This window comes from Macrobrachium nipponense, chromosome 24 (genome assembly GCF_015104395.2).
Source record: "Macrobrachium nipponense isolate FS-2020 chromosome 24, ASM1510439v2, whole genome shotgun sequence".
NCBI lineage: Eukaryota > Metazoa > Arthropoda > Malacostraca > Decapoda > Palaemonidae > Macrobrachium > Macrobrachium nipponense.
Window position 1 is genome coordinate 22,792,336 of NC_061091.1, and position 23,044 is coordinate 22,815,379.

Below are 23,044 nucleotides of genomic sequence, written 5' to 3' on the forward strand. Positions count from 1 at the left end.
TTTTTTTCTTTTTTTTTTTTTTTTTATTCCTGTGAGTGATGCTTTACTTATGAAGAATGTAATGGCAATGTAATTTTTTTTTTTAGATTCATCTTAATTTAGTTTCAAGGAAGGAATTGCATTCTAGTTCTGGTAACTTGCTACGGCTGCACTTTAGACAATAGTACTTTGGTAAATTTTTAGTGAACATTTGATTTTTTTCTCTTGATTATTAGTATTTTTATTTAAACTATCATGCTTTATTTCTCTTTTTAAATAGAGTACTTTAATATTGCTGCACATTATGCATTTTATATTCCTCAGATTCTTTGAGTTACAGCATCAACAATAGTAGTTCATCACAAACATTTTGTCACTAATTCCTTTTGTATGTTTACAATAATGCATGATGCTTAGGCATGCAAATTAAAGTTTTTTTTGCCTAGTTCCTTGAAGTTTATGTTAAGTTGCAATCCATGTGAAATTTAATCATCATATTTTCTATGATTTGCATTGTCGGTTTTACTGTTCTGGAAGTAACATATTATGCTAGAAACTCTTTTTTTATATCAGTACAGTTGTAATTGCCATTTATATTTCAGATTTCTATGCTTCACATGTAAACAAAATATTCTGAAGGTTTTAGGCTGTGTAGAATAGCTAAGTTTGAAAAGGGTTGGCTGATATGGAAGTGTTACTCTTCAACTTAGTATAGAAATATTAACGACCTTGTACTGAATTTGCTGGTCTATAGTATGGCTAGCTCATTATTATGTATGCTTTTGTATATTTTTATATTAATAATATCAAAAACCAAAATTACTTTTCAGTGAGGGCCTGTTTCTATATACATGAGAACTACATCTTTATGTATGGAGTGTTGAGTGAAAATTTTAACCTTACAATTTCCCAGTTGTACAACATGTTAAGACCCAATGAACTGTAGGGAAAAAATATTGTAGGTGCCCTGAATAATCATTATCAGTCAGGACCAACAAATAGTAAATATGTAAGGCTGCTATCATTTTTTCCTATAAACTTACTTTGAAAACTAACATACTGTAGGTTTGTGAGACAGCAACTCAGCTTTAATGTGCCTATGATTGTGCTTTCATATAGTTACATAGTGGTTCTTTCTCTTTTCGTTAGTCAGAAGAGCTCATTATAGTTAATATAAGTAACATAAAGATTTTCAAACTTGCACGTGTATAAAACTAGCCATCCTAGTTCCAGTAGCTAATACATATTACAAACAGTCTGTTACACAATTGCACTTTTTCCAACCACAGTAATTTATTTTGCCAACAAACTTTATCTGACTTGTATTAGAAAAGGACTAACATAAAAATTGCAGTACACTATTTATTCTTAAGATTTTCCAATCACTTGAGGTCTTGAATGTTTATGGAGTGATTAAAAAAACATTATTAATTCAGTAAGATTAAAAAGTACATGACATAATCAGAATATTAGTTTCATTCTGTACACTAAATAAACAGTAAGCATATGAAATTATGTCTTATGGTACCCATTAAATATTACAGTAATAAACAGCCTGCAATTTAAACATAAAGGAGCTTATGTAGGAACATGAACATTATGATATCTAAAACTATATTTAGTATTGTACTGTACTAATTTTACCAACACTATTGCTCTCCCATAGACTTCTCTTTTGATTGCTAAGGACATCAAGGGGATACAAAGGAATCTAGTTATGATTTGACAGTAAAGCACAGTTAAGTTATTGTAAGGGACTTTATTAGGAATTCTTGACTCAGGACAGACATAGAATATTTAAGATATTATGAATTATGTCTTAGACCATGACTTGCAGTTTTTTTCTTGATAACTATGACAACATTAAAAAACATTTTTTTGTGGGTAATTGATACTAGTAAGGGACTTGAATTAATTCCTTTTCAAACTTTAGGCAGTGAATGTTTATGGTAGGTAAATCTATAGGTGTTTGAAAGGTAAGGATTTTTATAATTTTTCATTGTTGGTTGTCTTTCTGAATAATTTAGGTCAGATAGGAAGTACTTGGGATGAGGTGAAGAAAGACTCCCAAGTTGATTGCTAATATTTGGTAATAAAAAGTGTTTTACTACATACTCAAGCTCATAGTTCTGACATTTACTAGATTAACAAGCACAGTACAAAACAATAAAAAATAATAAATTCTACATTACTGTTTGACATACAAATATCTAGTATTATCTGGATTACCTTCACTTGTGAGAAATTTATATGAAGAATACCCTGAGAAATTAATTCTTTCCTAGATCCCCATTACTTGTGGTACTGTATGTTAATATTCATGTAAAATTGTTTTGCAATACAAGTATGGTATAAAACAAAACTTGATAAAAGTGATAGGTAGTGAAATTACTTTTGACCGCTCAGTAAGAGATGCTGACATGCTGGAAGTACAAGTGATTATATATAAATTTGAGGGATTTCACAGTTATCAAGGTCAAATAAATGCCTATCAGATTTGTTTTATTTTACAACATGCTTTGTTACAGTCTTACTGATGTACTGTACTAAAATATTAAAGGTCTGCACTCCACAATGGTCTACAGGGATATTTCTAACTAATGAAAAGATACATGTTTTACTACAGATACCTGTATTGCATTGTCCTTATGATTGTGATTGAAATTCATTGGCTTCATATCACAATACACACTATCACAGCAGATGCCACACAGCTGTAGCATTTTTTAACATACCATATGTTTAATTTCTACTCTACAGTATTCATAATTTTACTGATTTAAAAACTATTCTTTCACAGACAACTAAAGTTAATATATAGTAATCCCCTTATACAAAGAAAATACCATTACACCAGTATTGTGGAGACCTTGTCATTGATACAAATTGTATGCTGCAAATGGGATGGCATTAAATGTTAAATTATTTTTTAACATTACTCCCCAGTTTTTCATGTGTATTAATTGTTATTAGAGTAATTAAAATAAATCTAAGGCACACTAAATCAAGGTATGTCTATACACATCTGCGTTTAACTGTTTGGAAGTAGTGAACTAAAATTTTACATATTTCTAACTACATAGTGAAAGTGACGTAATATTGTTAAACAACTTTTTAATATTGAAAATAATTTAGATAGTAGTAAATTATCAGTAGCTGTTTAACACCACCTTGTTCTTCGTACATAGTACAATCAGTAGTTAGAATATAGTACTGCTATCAATAGCATCCTTTATGTATCTGTATTATAATAAGGTGGACCAGGTACTATTTATTTCCAAGTTCAAAATTCAGTAAAATCTTGCGGACCTCTCCATTAAAATCAATGATGTAAAAGAAAACTGCTGCAAATGATTGTAAATCAGGCATTTTGACTATGCAAATGTTCCCAGTTTGTTTTTACACAACTTTGATTCTACTACTATTTTCATTTTGCACTGTAAACTAGAACTTTATATTTTGAGATACTTTCACTTTATTAGGATGACCTGCATTAGACTTGAGTAATTTCTATTTAAGACTTGGTTATTAGCTGAAAATATTTCAGGAAAATGGGCAGAATAAACTGCAATATTTCTTTCCCCGTGTACAAAACATTCAATCCTTAATGCCAAGGAAGATACTTAAAGCTTTGATTCTGCTACTGTTTAGCTGTTATGGATGGCTTCATCTTTATAATACCGTAAAGTTTTTAAATATAAAGCGAGAGTAAACATTTTGATATACAGGTACTCGTCGTTTAACGATGGGGTTCCGTTCCAGCAACCACGTCGTTGAGTGAATTCATCGTTAAACGCGTTTTTCTCTTTATTTTGACTAATAGCATTAGTTTTCAGTCATATACTATACACAGAACTCGTTTCCAACAGCTTACTATTGGTTTGGTTTGTATGGTGTTTTTATGTTGCATGGAACCAGTGGTTATTCAGCAACGGGACCAACGGCTCTACGTGACTTCCGAACCACGTCAAGAGTGAACTTTTATCACCAGAAATACACATCTCTCTCTCCTCAATGGAATGGCATAGAGTTGAACCCGCAACCACCGAGGTGAAAAGCAAACACCAAACCAACCACGCCATTGAGGCGCTAGCTTACTATAGGGCAAAATTCTGACAATGCTTTTTATCATTTTATTACTCATATATATTTTAACTTCTTTATTTTATGATTTATGCTTGCACTTCTTACCTCTAGTATCGTGCATGCCAAATATCCGTTTTTATTAAAAAGGATTGACCTGGTAGAGACTTCTCAAGTAGAATATTTGAAAAAAAAAATGTATTTTCAAGTTAATATAAAACACATATTTGACTTAACACATTTTTTCATTACTAAGAATTCACACATTTTCTTTTCATTACTAAGAATTACTCTCACAAAAACAAAGGAGATATGGCATATTTTTTGCTGCCTTGAAGTTGTAAACAATACGTGGCGCCACCCATTTGGTAGCGCAACGAACTAGTGGCGGCTAAATCAAGTCAAACATAGAATGCCGGCTTTAAGAGGTTCAACTGTACATATAACTTTTCTTTACAAAGTACATTAAAGCCTTATTTATTGTTTTAGCCATAGATTTCAAGGGTTTCAAAACCTAGGCTAGGCTGGATTATTGGCACTGAATATCCTTTCTCTTGGCCACCATTGGCAAAGTTTTTATTTTCAGTTTCTTGTTTGTTTTTTTTTGTTTTTTTTTTCATGTTGCTATCGTAACTTGAAGTTGTTGTAAAAGGAGTATGTCGTTAAATGAGGAGTACCTGTACTGTACTAGAAAATTTCTTCTTGTAAGATCAAGTTTGTTGTTTATTAAAATTAAGTAATCATACTCTTAACATCTGTGTTTAAAGAAGTGGACCCCCACCTATTCGTGGTTCCGGATTTGCGGCTTCGTTTATTTGATGATTTTTCTGTCAAACAATGTATATATACATTAATCATGGAAAATTCATTTATCTGCTGTATTTTTCATAGAGAAATATTCACTAATTATTGTATTTTCTTATTTTTGTGACTACATTTTTTGTGATATGTGATAAAAATATTTTAAAAACTCAGGTTTAAGCCTTTTTAGAGGGTTTTTTTGGTGTTTGAACTTTCCAATTAAGCAGTTGCGGGTTGTAGCACACATCTCCGCGAATACCGGGCGTCAACTGGATCACTTTGAGGAGTCAAAATTACTGTTAAAAATCAGAATTTGCATTTTGCCTATTTACATTCATACTGTGTATTGCAAATAGTGGTCCGATAAAAATTATTTCATTATAATGTCATTGATTTATCGATAGACTTTTGGATGTCTACTGAGTAAGTACATAGTAGGAGATACAGTAATAACATTCTTGTGTTACACATTGACAGTTGGGCTCTTTTGGACAGTATATTGATCCTGTCAATCCTTTTAACCTTCAGATGTAAGATGTTTAAAGTTTAGTGTTTGTTGGTACATTACATTTGAAATGTAACTGTGATTTGTTAACAGGTTATGGAGGATACGATTGTAGGTAATATTTAACGATAGTTGTCTGATTCTTGGTACCAGTCACTGTTGTAAAATTGATTAGAAGTTAGGATAAAAGTAACTCCTTTAGTCTAGAATAGAATCTAGAATTTAGGCGAAAGGCCAATCACCGGAACGTATGAGGCTCGTTTAAAAGATGTAACAGGAGGAAAACCTCACACTTGCACTTAGAAACAATTGTTAGAGAGGGTGGAAAGTCAGATGGAAGGAAAAGAAAATGAAAGGAGGTACAGTAAAAGGTAAAAATGGGTTGCAGCTAGGGGGTGAAGGGAGACTGCAAAGACCCTTAAGTAATGCCTACAGTGTACCAAGTCTGGTGCACTAATGGTAGTACCCCTCTACGGGGTCCTTCAATTTAGTACCTCGTGCATCTAATTATGCTGTATTTAATATAGTATATAATTTATATGTTGAATGGTGGTTAATGAAAATATATAGTTTTTCAAGGTGGTTAACACTGACTTTCAAAAGTATTTTTCTGTAGTTAAGTCTCATGCATAAAACTTTCATCACTGTACAAAACAACTAGTAATTGGTCACTTGTAAAAAAAAAAATTGTATTCAAAATAAGTTTAATAAGTGTGCAAACTATTTTAGGCTTTTTCTGTTATTTGCTAGTGTATACATAAGCTAGCAATAAGCTGAAAAAAGGGATTTTGACGGTATCATAGCAATATTTTACTAGAAATAGTGCTAAAGAGGACACATTTCACGGAGCGACACGGCTGAGCCCAAAAATAACATCTGCTGTAGAAAGTAGTTTTCATGTTATGGTTGACAGGCAGCAGAGGTATATAGTAAGAGAAATTTTTACCCAATTCTGTAGCATGTGCAGCTTAATGACATCATGGCTCCCTTTAACTTTTGATTGCTGGTAGCTATTTTCCTGAGCATGTTTATATGTTGTTGACTTTATTCAAGTAACATTAGTATACGGTACATCATGGGGATTTGTATCCATGGCTTTCTGTTTGCCAACTCTGAGAGGCTTTATACTTTCCTTCCTAAAGCATTATTTTTCCTGTTGTTACTGTCATTAGCTTAACTATTTTAGTCTTTCTTCACATATTCTAAAAAGTTTTTGTAATTGTTCATTGCTACATGAGTAGTCAAGTAATGTATGATGCATAGTATATTTACAGAATGTTATTTGTACAAACCACTAAACTTACCATAAGAGATTTTATTTCTGGAAGTGAGTTTGAGGTTTTTCTACTATTTAGGGGAATAGTCCATACATTATTAGAGCAACTGGTGTACTAAATATTAATGATGATGTTGCGTTTTAAATGTTTTAGAAATGTTAGTCGTATATATACTAAGGGTTTTTCTGAGAACCTTGACTGATGATTTATCAATGCCTTTTCATGATAGTTGTAAGCATGTTCGCATAAAGTAATTCTGTGGAAGTCATGTTCATTCAGTTTTGTTGGATTATTGAACGTACTTTGGCCAATGCAAGTTTACTCTTAATATTCGTTTCCCTAAATTAATTTCACTTATAAACTAGAGCAGAGAGGTTTCAATGGGAAAATGCCAATTTTGACATTTTTATCAAGATGGTAGCACTAGTTTCAGTGGCATTTCAGGATATACGTGTAATTGATATCAGCAGTTAGTACCTGATAATCTGATGTTTTGATTACCTATAAGTGTCATTTTCATACTAGTCAAGACTTAAAAAGTTTCTCTGCCAATTCCTTTTAAAAATTTATCAATTCTTTAGGCATCCGAAAGAATTTAAAGGAAAAGTCCAACCATAATTGCACCCAAGTAATGTAATCATACATACTGTACATATGCTTTATACTCTTAGCATGATGGATTAAACTGAAATTTGAATTTTGCTAGTGTGAAAAATGTTTTATGTTTTTGAATTTTTTTGTGAAAAACGTTCTGGTTATGTTCTTGAATTTTTGTGTGTACATACAAACTTTCCCAAGAGGAATTAAAAATGTTTTGTCAACTATTTTATGTGAATTTAATTTAGTAAATATTACTTATACAGCAATTTAAAATAATTTAAGCTGATGATATAAGTAACTTCTCTCATTGTACACAAGTCATTACTGTATTTTGGAGTAAAATCCTTTTTTTAAGTCCACACTAAACTCAGATGGGAGGGAGTTATTGAAGATGAAGCTCATCACAGAAATTAATTAAATGCCATCCAAATCAGCAAAATCAGATCAGTATACTGTGGGTCATGTACAAAAATCCAGAGATTCTTGACAATCATATCTGTGGCTTTAATTTTTTTTTTTAATTAAAACAAGTGTTCTATTCTCAAATCTAACTTTATTTTGACAAGTTTCTGATTAAAAAACACAACCCACATAACTTACTGCGTCAATGGTTACCTAAATGCACCACCAACAAGCAAAATACAATACAAGGAGGTCCTATGGAGTGTCTACAGAAATGGAGCGTGTTACATCTTTGTAGCATGGTCGACAAACAGGTACAGGCTGTTGACTGAGATGTCCCGGCAAGGATGCCTTCTTATCTATGCATCGAGTACAGAAAACTTCACCACACCTCCAGCAATGGTACTGTAATGGAAACAAAGAACTGGTAATTCCTTTAAATTACAAACTTCTCATAGTTGGGTATAATGAAAATTCATATTTGAATAAAATTCATTGGGTTCTCATTCTGATTTGTGTGAATCTTGCCCAATACACTCATAAGGGTTTTGATACATTTGCAGGCAATGAAGTACATAGTGTTAAAAACTACTGTCCTTAGAATGAACACCATAAACTGTTTCAAGAGCTAAACACAGCAAAACATCAAATGAAATGGACAATTATTCCTTGCATCGGTAATTATCCGAGTTCTTCCCAGCTATACCCATCTATATACCAAAAGCCATTTCACAAGCTAGAACTATCACAACATCAAATGAAATGGACAACCATTGCCTACATCAGTAATTATCACTGATGTCTGTAAGAACAACAATGCCAACAATTGCCAGAAACATTTGTCCACCACCACCTATGTCCAATGCAGTTTTCAGAAGCAGAATTACCAGTGACTATTCCAGTTGCTATCATCACTGAAGACAGGTAATGCAGTCAACTTTTAGCACCAGTGCTTCTTGCATTAGCCTTCATAAATAGTACTAGTGAATATTTCAATCTCCATGACCAGCACCACTGACAAGACCAATGATGGATTATATATGGCACAAGGGAAATTGGCTTGCCCACCATTACCTCACAAAGCCAAAACGAAGTAGTGCTGTTGGACACCACTACCTGCCCCACTTCTTGCAGTAGCCTTCATAAATAGCACAAATGACTATTTCAATCTCCATGACCAGCAGCACTGACAAGACCAATGATGTAATCTATGGCTTCTTGGGCTCTCACTCAAAGTATAGCACTCACAGGGAAATTGGCGTGCCCATCATTACCTCACAAAGCTAGAGCGAAATAGTGTTCTTGGACACCACTACCTGTCTCCCGTGGGAAAATAACAAGCATCAATGTCCATTACACACAATTCCTCTTATTAATACCACAGATTTACACAGGATACAGACATAACATTTAATCACTAGTAGTAATGAAGTCTCAAACACATGGAATACTGTGATGGTAATTGCTTCATAGCAAAGAAAGTTAAAGGAAAGGAGAACGCATTTTCGAGAAGTTCGGCAGTAAGGAGGCTTTCGCACCCGTGTTGGAGGTGCCTGTTATCATGACGGTTCTAGAATCGTCGGGCGTGTTGTGGAGCGCAAAAACGCGCCAATGTGACATGAGAAATGCCGCGTTTTCTGATGCAATACCTCGTCTAGATTCATCTAGGGAGTCCTAGTAAACTCGGGAGTCTGTGACACTCGCCGTAGGCTCCGCCCCCAGAGTGCCGTATAAATACGACGAACGAACTTTGGAGAGCAGCGATCGTAGAAGAGAGAGAGAGAGATCGTAAAAGAGAGACTCCAGTTAGTCACAGAGAGTAAGAGCCACAGATCAGATTATCAGTGAGAGATCAGCAGCAGTGATCGTCAGAGAGAGACTAGAGACGAAGGAACCGATGAAGTATCAATCAAAAGAAGAGTTGTTCGAGAGTTGGTTGGATATTGGTCTAGTCGTCTTCAGGAGTGGACGGCCGTGTTTTCTCGATGTCGAGCAGACTTCAGAGAAAAAAAGGTCCTGCTACAGGTTTTGGGGGATTTCCTGCCTTACAAGTAGACTAGTTTCTGCAATACGGAGTCAAGAGGACGACTGCAATTGCCACTCTACATTTATGAAGCCAACGCGTCGAATTGCCAAATTGACTAGCAAGTATTTGAATTGCCTCACTGTTCCCCCAGTTCATGTAGTGTAAGATTCTATCTTTTTATGTAAATAGGAGATACCATTCTGCATTTCCCTATGTTAGTAAGCTTGTAAATAAACCTTTGTTGTGTTAGTGTTTCTTTCTATATTCGTATCCCCAGTTTCAACTGTTGGTGTTGAAAAATATTTTTTTTTATCATTTCATATCGAACCTGAATCGGACCTCTCTCAGAGGCCGTAATATTGTGTCGACCCTTTCCAGGATATTTCGACACCGTAACATTGTCTCTGAGATCTCAGAGTCCGTAACTAATACTCAAGCTCTCAAACCTTAAGTGAGACTTTTAAGGATTAAGAGTATGTACCACTAGGTCACAAACTTTGGAACAAGAATGAGAGAGCATTCCAACCTTCTGAATTCAACTAGGCAGTTTTCAGGTAAAGTACGTATAATAGCATTTTCCATAGTTTGTACTGCACCTAAGTTAGACCAGAGGGGAAACATACCACTGAAAAATCTTGTCCACACTACAAAGTTAATCTTTTAAAAGCTATTCTAAAGCACGGAGAACCCTCATGAGGATGTGAGATTATGCCCTTAAGCAAGAAGACCTGAGAAAGGACTGCTGGAAGCCCTTCAGTGTAGAAATGTATAGAAGGAATTTTCTCGAGTGGCTACAATTGGAGAAATGCCAGTCCAACATCAGTCACAGAAGACGGCAGTGCGCGCGCTCACACAAAACTTTTCACAGTAAATGATGGGCAGTCTCCAGGTGTAATGGGAAAAAGTTTTCCATGAACACCTGGAACCTTGTCAAGTTGAAAAAATAAATAAATAAACCATGGAAAGATCCTTTAGCACCTCCACTAGAGAGGCAGTAGATTGGCATTATTACTGCTTGGGGCCAAGGAGGAGTCATAAGGGTCCTACAAATAAGACAAATAGAGGAGAGGCATAGGCATCCAGGTACAAAGGGAAGGAGTCCTCCAATATAGCACTGGGTTATGGAACTGGTGAGCAGAAAGCAATATGGGTATATATATATATTTTAACCCAGCAGTGGCTAGGTCAATTAATACTTCTGTTCCTCACAGCTCAAAGTCTCTCTCTCTGCCACACAAGAATGCAGGAACTACCTTGTCCCTACTATTGTAATTGACTCTTACAACTGAGCTGATTGTGTACAAAATGCCTCCTGCCTGGAATATATCAGGCTGGCGGCTCACCAGATTACCGTTCACACTATTTTGCATCTGCTTTGCAAATTCATGAGGGGTGAGAGACACTTCCCTTTGCTGTACTACCTACAGTTCAAAGACAGCAATATGCAGATAAAAGTAATCTGCAACTCTCATACCCCCAAAAAGCAATCAAGTGTGCACCCCATACTTCCTCCAGTGTTTGAGAACTGATGAATCTCTGAAGGGGGAGCAGGGACTTGAACACTCTTGGGTTCCTGGCATTTGTCCACCATTCCACACAGGTCCTACATTCTTGGCTTATGGAATGGAGGTTGAAAGGAAGAGTTTGTAGTTTGGAACCACTAGTGCTCAAGGCAACAGTGTACCACTTGCATGTGGAGTTGCTATCAGGATGGCACAACAAGCAAATCCCTGACAAGTGATTCAAACCAACAAAAGGTGAACACCAAAGGGCTAACAACAACCTAAATTGCAGAGTTTAGAACTACAAGAGTCCCTTCACTGATTGATCATCCCCTAAAAATTCATAAGGTCTTTGAGGAAATTACTGGTTCCTTCCTTATAGTCACCTCATCACTGGATGGAGAAGGTAGTACATAAGTTTTTCCTAGGAGAAACAATGTTCCAGGAGGAACGGATGCAAAACTTCTATGCCATTGTTTTAAATGAACTTCATGACACGAAGGAATAGCTTGTATGAAAGCCATGAAGTCTGTCAGCAGCAAATTCAGTTGCACATAATATGGTCTGGATAATTAATGTTGTTAACAGTATGGTTGGAGGGCAAGTTACATTGCCAGATATTAATTAGAGGTCAAATATCATGGCCAGATAAAATAAGGAAGGAAGGATGGGCAAACAGCCAGTAGCAAAGCTCAAGGCACAACTGGTATAGGAACCATTTCTGGAAAACAGGCTCATAAATATGGGGATTCCCAAAAGGACAGAGTAGCTGACATTAAAGTTCTTACTGCTGGAGGCATATTTATCTCCAATAGCATCTTGCGAGTAATGGAAAAGCCAATTGGTCAAAATCTCAAATACAACTGCCTAGAACTTGAGTGGACTTTGTGATGTCCACAGAGTCTAGGCAGTGAGTAGTGGGAACAAGATGGAGAGTGAGCAGGTAAGGCATGAAAGAGGGTTATGTACCTCGTATCACTGGAATAGAGGAGGAAAATGTGCAAGTTACAGTATAATGCTAGGATGAGCAGTAACTGATGGAAAATCTAGACACAATTTGAGATGAATGGAAGTATCTGAAGATGGGTTAGAATCAGGAAGCTGTGGTATAACATCATAGCACCAAAGTCACTGATACAGCAGAAACATGACTGCATCAAATTCCAGTATTAAAGTAATGGCAAGGCAAATCATTATTGAGAATGACGATAATATTATGTTTTCCATTGGTGATACCAAGGGTACTGAATAAGAATTTGGTATATTTACATATGCCAATACTATTATAGCAAAGGAATTTGGTAAATATACATAAGGCATTATTGCTATTTTCATTGAACAATTTTATGTTAATTATAGGAATACATGGCAATTATAATACAATTTCTATTTACTCTTTCAGTTATACAAAACCTTTAGAATTAGTGAAATGAAATCATATTGAAATGAAAATACAATCATTTCGAGGAGTATGGTACAATATTTTGGCCCGATATACCTGGGTACCTCGCATAATAATAAACACTGCCAAATACAGGATGAAAGCAGCCAATCATTCATAGATCAAAGCCAGGTTATATGTGACTGCTGCTTCACCTACGGCAAGCCTAGCAAATTGTCCTTGTGGCCTCAAGACTCCTTTTTTATTGTGTTTTTGTAGTGGGCAAAAATGAATTGTATGGGTCATATGCTAATTATTAACAGGTAAGTGGCTAAATAAGGAGGTACACAAGCACCTACAATTTAGAAGAGAACAAAGGTGACCTTTATTGGGGTAATACTAACAACGAGTGTGAAAGAATGAGTAACTTTAAAACTATATCAAAATACTATGTAAATAAATAAAACTAGTCAACATTACAACAAACATAGGTGTCAGTTTCAAGTAAATAAATAAAGTGTGTAGAAACAACAAAACTGACACAGAGGCACACAAATAAAATAATGAAAGAGTAGTGTGGATTTATTATGGGATTGATCATGCATTAAGGAAGTTAAGGTTAGAATACTTGTGGTATGTTACACTCATCTAGCAGGACTAAGCAGGTACATGTGAACCATAACTTTTAAGACTATGAAGTAACAGACGAACAAGGTTTTGGAAAATGTTGGTACTACTCGTGGGTATCTGAATGATAATTTACATATCCTTGAAACTACAGGGTAACAATGGTTTTCACAGGGTGTCTGTAAGACTTGGTGCATATTGTATGTTAAAATTAAACCTGAATTGCTCCATGGAACTGTATTACACAATTAATATTTTCATTTGAAGACCATTCCCTTATTGTGCTCCACATAAGAGACATGACTCATTGAAAAGATGAGAGAGAGTATGTAAGGTAGGTGTCTGAGTGTGTGTAAAACAATATAAGTAGTCCATATACTACTACTATTACCAACATATGGATGGATGGATGTATGATATTTAGGGCTAAAGCCCAGGCACTGGGCAAGAGGGCCATTCAGTGCCGTCATAAAGTATATGGGTCGGGTGTTTAGTAAAATATGTCATACAACAGTATCAATGAGTGGGAGGACCTTCAGTAATGATGTTTTACTAGCCTCTATCTATAAGTCTGCTAACTGCTGGATTTAGGTAAGTTCCCTTTAAATTTCTTTGATTTTACTCTGATAATGATCAACATTAGACATCACTGCATATTTCTGCCAATGAAGCTGTGGCTTCAAATGGCTACTTCCAAATTACAATCCATATCTGATGCTTTGGGAAGATTTTATCAATGAAAATCAATTAGACATGGCTCTGAAATGCACAGTAGATTAAAAGGCCAGTTAAGATGAATGCACTTGAACCCTAACATTTTTAAGCCATTTTATTTCTCAGTAGTAAACATACAATACCAATATACTACTACTTTTCTCAATCTGTACTTGTCTTGCATTATTTAGGATCAAGTTCAATTATGTATGTGATAAATACACTACTGCATAGTTCAAGACTTACTACAATAAAATCAGATCAGATTGCTATGGTGTGAAATTTATTTTAAATCACTGACAAACCAACATTCAAAGCAATATACTAAATATGAATCTGAAAGGGGATGTGCACCTACTAGACAGGGAATAATTTTCATTTGGCATTCCTTATATGTATATCAAGTTGAACTACGTAATAGTTACTATGCAGCAAATTAAACCTTTGATATTCTTAAGGCACCAAATGCGATCATATCAGTTCCATTCCTTGGGATTTTGACATCATACACATATAAAAAAAAGATGATCATAATGTTTTGACACTGAATAGCAGTCTGCTGATGTAAAGAAACAAAAATATCTTACCTTTCTGCTGAAGTGATCAAAAGGAGTAGAGCAAGAGCATTCCCTGACATTTCTAAAAGTTTTCCAGTCTAAGGCTACTGAAGCCAGCTCAGGGGAGACTGCATGCCCAGCTTGGTAAGTTGACAACTGACCCTGTATAAAAAAAAATAAACTTTAATACTGAAGGAAAGCAAGGAGGGCTGTTAAGACCCAACTTTAAAGTAAAAGCAAGAACAGATGGTTAAGACCCAACTAAACATGCAGCAACAACAATGTAATCCTAACGTTTTATATAATTCCTCCTTTTTTACCAACAAAATTAAATACCAAATATGGACTGCTTAGAGAGGTATACACTTTAACAATATATAGTACTGTTTATGAGTGCTAATAAATGTTACTTAATCATAGCAAAACTTTAAAAAGCTCTTACAACCTAATTTATTATTATATAAAGATTAACCAGACAATCTTACAGTTATACACAAATTTTAATTCTTAATCATCATAAGCATCCTGTACGTATATGAGGTAAACTTAAAAGTTGTAATTCTACATCTTTTTAACCCTTAAGACACAGGCTAGATATATATTAATCACACCCCCGGACTGAGCAAACTTTAAGGTTGGCAAATTTAAGAAAAAAAAAAACATCAATGGAAAGAGGTAGCTATACAAATGCACATGGTGCAAAAAGAAAAATTCAAAAAATTTTTCTGTACCTTCCATGGGAAATTGAAAGTAAATATTTGCAACCCTGTGCAGGGCCTCTTTTCCAAGACACTAAAATTTTACTTAATTAGGTATACCTATTTTTTTAATAATTTTATTTTACTATTTTGTAAAATTATAATAACAGCTCACACAATATCATAACAGATAAGAACTAAAAATTAGTAACAAATTCTGAGTATGTATTGTAGGAATATTTATTGTAAAATATTCACAAGGTTTACAGAGATGGGGAGATTCATAACTTTTTGTGAGGCATACATGTTTTTTCTAATATTTCTTTACACTTTGCAAAAATTACAACTATAACCGACATACTAGCATAAAAGATAAGAAATAAAACCAAAATCAATCCCTGGGTATATTTATGAGCAATTAAATAAAAAGACATCATGGGATAGAGTGGGGCAATACATTCCCCATTCAAGTCTCAAAGCGTACTGATCAACCTCTGCCCTGTGCTGGGCTACTGCAGTTGCCATTAGTCATTTATGGATCATTGTAGTGATAGGAACAACTTTCCCAATAAATTCATCCAAATTGTATGGCGCATAACATCCAAATTGTACGGCACATAATATCAATAGGTACTCCTATGAGTTAGCCCGTCCATCATTCAAAACCTGTTATAGATACTCATATGATGATGCCTGTCCATTAAGGGTTAATAATTTTGTATACAAATCAACAAGCCCCCTTCCATCATCTATACTGAGTCCTGTTTTCTGCCTCAGTTTGAAACGCATTCACTATACAGTCACTGAGAAATCCACTATCCCCTAAAGTTTTCTTTTATTCACTAGTGGAATTATAATTGAAAATATTCTGAGTCTTGTCAGCTTTAGCTTTATGATTATACAGTATATATTTGAATTCTCAAGTGCAGGGTATTTTTTCATTAATACGTCTATAAAATACCAATTTGTGCTCTCCACTACTAGCATTGCCTCAATACTTCAGTCTATCATTACTCAAAGAATCTGCAAAAGGTACTAATAAATTACTTTCAACATAGCCTGCAAAAGGTATTTAATATAAATTACTATGAAGTAAAAGTCTGCTAAAGGTATTATTTTTAAATTACTTTAAAGATATCTTGGTGTACCATTTCAAGACTCATAATTTATTGCTTAGCTAAAGGATATGTTATAAAATCGGAATTGGGATAACTATAACCATGGGAAATGAATATTTAAAGGCATTAGAAATTTAAAGCTGGGGTGTACAATTAATGCAAAGAGCCTTAAGTATTTGTCTACAGTGTGCCATGCAAGGCATACTGAAAGCAGTAACCCAGCCTACAGGGATGCAAAGCTATAAGATTAATATTGAATCTGACCACATACAATAAAACAAGCTAACAGGTAACAATCACCTAAGCTATGTTGCCTGAAGTGGATTAAACCTTTTCTGCTTGATTCTTATCTCCATAACACTATTCATAGTAGCTTTCTTAAATGACAACATACAGTATTTATCTTTTAAGTCCTCTCATGACTTGAAGTTTGCCTGATGTCAAATTGAGGCCATAAAAGACTCATATGGTAGCTTATTATCAGCAACTTTTATGTGGGGTATTGCTACTAATTTAACCAGCTTTTGGGGGTATAAAATTAGATCAATATATAGTTAATGTAATTTTCTCAATAAAATGTATTTTACACCTGTAAATTTGCTTATGTTCAACCACCACTAAAGCCCGTTCGCAGCACCCAAAGACTGGGCCTCTATTGACCTTTTTTTTCTCTTTTTTTCCTTCCTTCCTCTTTATTTGATTTCTGATCCCTGAAATGCATTGCAAAGGCAAATGGGGAAGAGAGGGAAGTTGAGAACCCTGTTGTGATAAAACAGCTGTCTCAAAAGAATTAAAGATGACTAACTTTCAAATAAATATGTATAAAAGGGATTTTGACGTAGGAAAAATCTATTTCTGGGCGAGGAAGCCGTGTCGCCCAGTGAAATGTGTCCTCTTTAGCACTATTTCTAGTAAAATATTGCTATGATACCAGAGAACTGCTAAATTGGACATGTCAGAAGTCTCTGACTCGCTCACCTAAATAAAAGGTGTCGGTATAGAACTGGGGCGAGTGTTAAACACTACCACAGTAACCCCTCCAAATAAATGTCCCATTAGTAGAGAGAGCAAAGACTTGAAACGGCCTTTACTACTACATACTTTATGCAGCAAAAACTTAGTCACTGATATGGAAAATGGAGACTGAATTGTTAGAAAAAAGTGGTACCAAGAGCCTCGAAAAAAGGACAGATTTCAAAGTATTGGGATGGTTTGGACATGATGAGAAGGGATGAGGAACAATTACGTAGAAAATCAGTAGATTTAGAAATAGCAGGATGAATGAAGACTTGTAAAAAGACTCAGGATATTAAGGAAAAATAGAGGATAGATAAAGAATGTGACCAGTTCAAGAATTCAGGGAGAAAGACACAAGATAGAGAGGAATCGAAAGAACTCATTTTATGCTCAACCCCATGAAAGGAAAAGCAGATGTAAAACCATTCATGATAATAATGAATGTCCTTTGACTGATATACTGATTATGACCTTAACATGACGGGATTGTAATCCTATTCAATGAACTTGACCTAACCTGGCACACCCACCTGAGCAGTTATTTAAAGAAAATTATCATTTCCACCTTAACTGCTGATGATGTAAATTATCTAAATTAATATTTTACACAATCATAGTTAAGGACATGGAAAATTATTGTGACCATAAGGAATAGCTTTTTGGTTTTTCTCTCTTTAGTGTCTTACTTCAGATTAAGTGTCTTAGCTGTGTTTTTACAAGATAAAAGCTAACACAGACCTAATGCTTTGAGTTATAGTTCTACTACTGAATAAAAGAAAGTGGTAGGTAATAATGAAGTGCTTACGGGAACTAGTTAGCAAATGTGCTTCAAACTGAAGAGTCTACTGTATTTACAGGTAATGGGCAACAAGATGTTAGCACCAACAGCAGAAGACTGTCCTGTACCTCTGATTATCAAGACTTCGTCATCAAGTGTCCCAGTTTAGCCGATAAGGAAGTTTTTTTTTTTTTTTTTTTTCTTAATGGATAACAATAATAATTATTCAATTTCAAATTTTGTACAACCAAGCTTTAAAAGAATAAATATTTTTAATTTTTAAAATAATTTTTCAGTAGGATACAGCTACAGGTTTTATTGTGAATGGATTTATCTAATATTGGAATTTCTTTTTTGTATATTTACTGCATTTACCTTCTTTTGGCCACATTACTTTATTTCAGAATTATTTAATTTTGTAGGGTCGATGGAGTTGATGCCAGAAAGCTCTCACAGTGATTATTTATTAACCTGTAATTACCTTTAATTCCTCTTGTTTCTGAATGTGAGAAAAAACTGCAAGTGTATTTTCCTATACTTTGCATTATGGGATATATTTTTTGGTTTTACTTAAATCTTGTAATTCTCACTTAGAGATGTGTTTTGATTGCAACCTTACCCCTTCTTATTAATCCAATGTTATCAAGCATAGGATTATAGTGAAGAAAAACTAATAATGATGCAACCCAGAAAATGTTTCCAAAACAAATAGTAGTAATGCTTCCATTGCAAAGGTGGTGAGGCTTTCACTGAGGACAACACTAAGCTAGTGAAACCACAATGACCAAAAAAAAAAATCAATGTTTGTAAGAGATGTGCCTTCCCTAAAAGTACTAAAACGATGACTAACCTGAAGTGATGACAACAAAACAAGACACTGCGAGATGCATAATATTCACAAATCGTACTGATATAAGTTTACCCTAAAGTTGGCCACACTGCACCAATGCTCTAAAGGCACGGGAACCTCTTATTACAAAGCTATAAACAACAAAAGGGAAGTGAAACTGATTGTTCCTGTGACATAGACCACAACTATGTTACAGTAGTGTTAAACTCAAGCAATATATAAATGCTTAGAAACTAACAGCAAACCTTAAAAGACTTATGTGGTCCAAGCAGTTAAGAGGTATTCAGTCAGTCAGGCTACACCTTCCACATCATCCATTTGTACTTCTACCAAGTTTTTAACAAAACACATTCCAAAAGGTTTGCGCTTAAAATCTCATTCCTTATGACACATGAAGAAGGATTTTGTTACAGAGGAAACTTCGTCTCAACATTGCACTTGCAGGGTATAACAAATGAAATATTCCAAATGTTTACAAAACAGTGAAATCATTCCCATTACATGAAGTAACTACAACTTGATTGTTTAAAATCAAACACATAATTTTCAGAAATATGACACCTGTACAACTCCTTGTAATGAGAGAAACTGCGTATGTAATTTTGCTTATTAGATTACTGTAATTAAAGAAACTGTGTATACAATTTTGCTTATTAGACTGGTTGCATACATATTTTTCTTCATACACTAAATTTGCATTTAGAAGCACAAATTCCTCAAACAGCTAAACTAAAAGAAGCTATGATATTTTTAAGTGATAATTCTTATCCACAATTTCAGTTCCTGTATTTATGCAGCTGAAGACTACATATTTCTTTTCATACAAGTCTTGACACCATATTGAGCTAAAAGCTGTACTGTACTTAAGACCTTAATGTAAGTTTAGTGATGAGTTTCATGTACTAAATGGGTCAGTGTACTGTATTTCAGATAAAATGCTACAATTCATGCTCATTTCCCCTTTATAACATGTAACTGATTACATCCTGTTGACAACATTTAAGAAAAAACATTTTGACATACTATCTTTGATTATTATAGTATTCCCATTATGACGAATGCTTTTATGAATTATATACTTACAGTAAAAGATTGCATTTTCATTCTAATGAATAAAAAAGATAAGTAACGCAAACTACAACATATTACTGAGCTGAATTCAATCAGATGGGCATCAACAATGATTATATTAAAGGAATTATTTTTGAGTCAAGGCATACAGTGGTAAAGAGTTATCCAAGGCATAGGTGTGCTAAAATAGACTGCTGTTATAAGACAGCTACTAAAACAATTCAGAAATCCTAATACATACTAAAGCACTATAATCTGCACATCTAATTGTTTTGGCGAATGAATAGTGGTGCTTCCAAAGTTTCTCCTAAGCTATTGAAACATGCTTTAATCCTGGGGTACAAAGCAAATTCATTGTCTATATAGTTGGTAGAAATTTCATATCATGCAATTTCATGCAAATATTTTGACACCTTCAAGTAACATCTATTCAACTTACCAGAGACTTTCTACTACTTCCTTTAAACTGTGGATATGAGCTGTAGTTTGAGCTGGGTGAAAGCTTATCTGGGGAATTCCCAGATTCTACTGAGTTCGTTACTGTCAATGCACCTACTGACACTAATGACTCTTCTACTTCCTGCATCCCAAAGACACTTATTGAGTTTCCTTTCACCTCTCCATTCTGTTAAAACATTGCAGAAATGCAGTAAGCTGTGTGAATTTTACAAAGGCAGTTACTTTTTTGTGTGGTAGTTTGATGCTAATGTATGCTATCATTGTAAACCATGTCACCAACTGAATATCTTGTTTGTTACACTGCAGAGAATGCAATAGCAAACATACATGTGCTTCAAAAAGAAAATCGTGAAAGAAATACAATCCAGATGTGAATGATCTGCTTACCTGTTGAGGATCTTCATCGAGAATTTTGTTATCATAGTTGTTGTCAGGATCTGCTTTACTGGAGTTCTTGCCTTTTCTTTCCAACTCATTCTTCATCCATGTAATTCGCTGCAAAAATTAGAGATTAATAGTAATCTACATAATTATTAGCAGTATCATAAGTATCGTAAGACTACTGAACATTAAGAGATATATATTGTGAAAATGGCAAACAAGTGATTAAATTACATCTTTTTAGTTGAAATAAACCTTTATCCTAAAGAATACTTAATGAAATGAAGACATGTATTATGAAAATTACATGCAAATATACCAAAAGTGTTAACATAAAAAGTTTATGGTAGTTTTGCCTCAAATCTATTGCAACTATTATTATACTACCTCTATTATTTTTTTTAGCAGAGACTCTAATCTACATCCCCAAAATAATTATAAAGTAATTTAACCATACCCTTTTAAAACATTTGACGACTTAAAGCTTGACTTTCAATCTTGAGAAAAGAAAAATTTTTTCATTAATATTGTATGGATTATTAAACTACTTTAGAAATGATGGACAAAGAATATGTAATTTATCTGGGAATGATTTTCTTCTAAATTACTAATTGCCTTTTCATCTCATTTACTCAAATTTTCATTAAATATGCTTGCTTTTTTCAGTTACAGTGGTTGTACTGTAATTACTTATTGTGCTAAAATTATTTCAAAACTGGTGTTCTGTCACTCAGTGAATTACCTAAGGGTATAGTATATGAAATTTTAGGTAATAAGTTATTAAATGTTAATGGACTTCCTGTATGGGGAAAAACTGGCTATTTAAATTTCATGTAATAACCCTTCCAAGCATATACTGTATACTGGGATGCTACTTTACTCTTTACCATACAGTACAGTGCAAACTAGCCGAGGTTGTCTTAATTTGCTTACTACCGTATTCTGGTTGAACCACTTTTTAAATAATAGTAATAATAAATAATTTACAAAAAGTTGAAACAAAATATGTACCTTTGTAAGAAAATCTGCTTGATCTGAGAGTGCCTGAGCATGCTCTGTGGTTGCAGCTAGTAAATCTCCCAAAGGTTCACGAGGATGCACACCATTTTCAAACCTGTTATACATGCCACGCCAAAACCTAGGAGAAAAATATATCCTAATTTTAAAACACATTCACTTAGACTAAGTTGAAAACTGCAGTTTTAAATTATTATGTTAACATTCTGCAACCAGTTTGAAAATTAGTCTTTGTGAAAGCTTATAAGCATATGGTGATTTGCAAACAGCAATTACGTGCTTAACCAGCAAAACGACCTACACTTAATCCTTTCAGATTTTGATGACATCATATGACATCTTGCAGATTTCATCTCTTGAGATTCTGGGGGTGAGGTCCCAAGAGTACTGCAGATTTTTTACTCTATTTACTATTAAGCAAAAAGCCCCACCTGATAACCACATGATGACAGAACGGAATGGCGTTCAACACCTTGTACAGGTTGGTCATAATGAGTCATCAACCTTCAAGCCTAAAATGTTGAAACCTGTGCAGACAGTACTAGATAACCCTTTTGGGGCACAAATGCATCTTGTCTCAATCAAAAAGCTCTTCAATCTCTTATCAGAGACTGATGTGGTCTTGAGTTTTTGACCGAAACTCAGGAGCAAATGTGGTGATTCCCAACCCTTTTTGTTCCAGTCAGGAGATCAAAGATCTGAATTCAACCTGAACACCCTGAATGACTAAAGATCAGGGAAAACATATCAACAGAATTGCTTCATGAGCAAACCCAAGGTCATCTGCGTCAATGCTACAGTGTGCTGGGAAGAACACTGATCGATTCCCCAAGACCACTGCCCTCTAAGATGAACCCAGTGACTTCAGGGAAGTAACTCTGTCTCTTGTCTACTATGGCTCCAAATGCAAGGGACCCTCAGCAGGATGAGAAGGCCCTCCTATTGAAGTAGGAGAGAGAGACATTAAAGCCTGACCTGATGAGTGCCCCATCAATTGTGGGGAGTGACTGACCTGTATGAGTGATACCATACACAACTGTAGCACCACACTTATTGGAACTGGTACTTAACCCAAGGGAGCCAACATAAGTGTTATTGTCTCTGTGCTAAACAGTTCTGGGATTGATGCTTGGTCCTGGGGAGCACATGCATTATTGTATCCTTGTTGAACAGCATCCATAAATGAGAATGTCAGGAATGG

At 34.6% G+C, this 23,044-nt stretch overlaps 1 protein-coding gene across 1 annotated transcript in view; it reads right to left on the reverse strand.

The window, feature by feature from the left end:
- LOC135205515 (myotubularin-related protein 6-like) overlaps nt 1-23,044 on the reverse strand; it is a 638,726-nt gene continuing 615,682 nt past the window's right edge. Inside the window, 5 exon segments of the mRNA XM_064236258.1 lie at nt 1-8,052; nt 14,485-14,616; nt 20,426-20,611; nt 20,833-20,940; nt 21,838-21,964. Coding sequence (XP_064092328.1) covers nt 7,903-8,052; nt 14,485-14,616; nt 20,426-20,611; nt 20,833-20,940; nt 21,838-21,964 — 703 coding nt within the window. The 3' untranslated portion in view covers nt 1-7,902.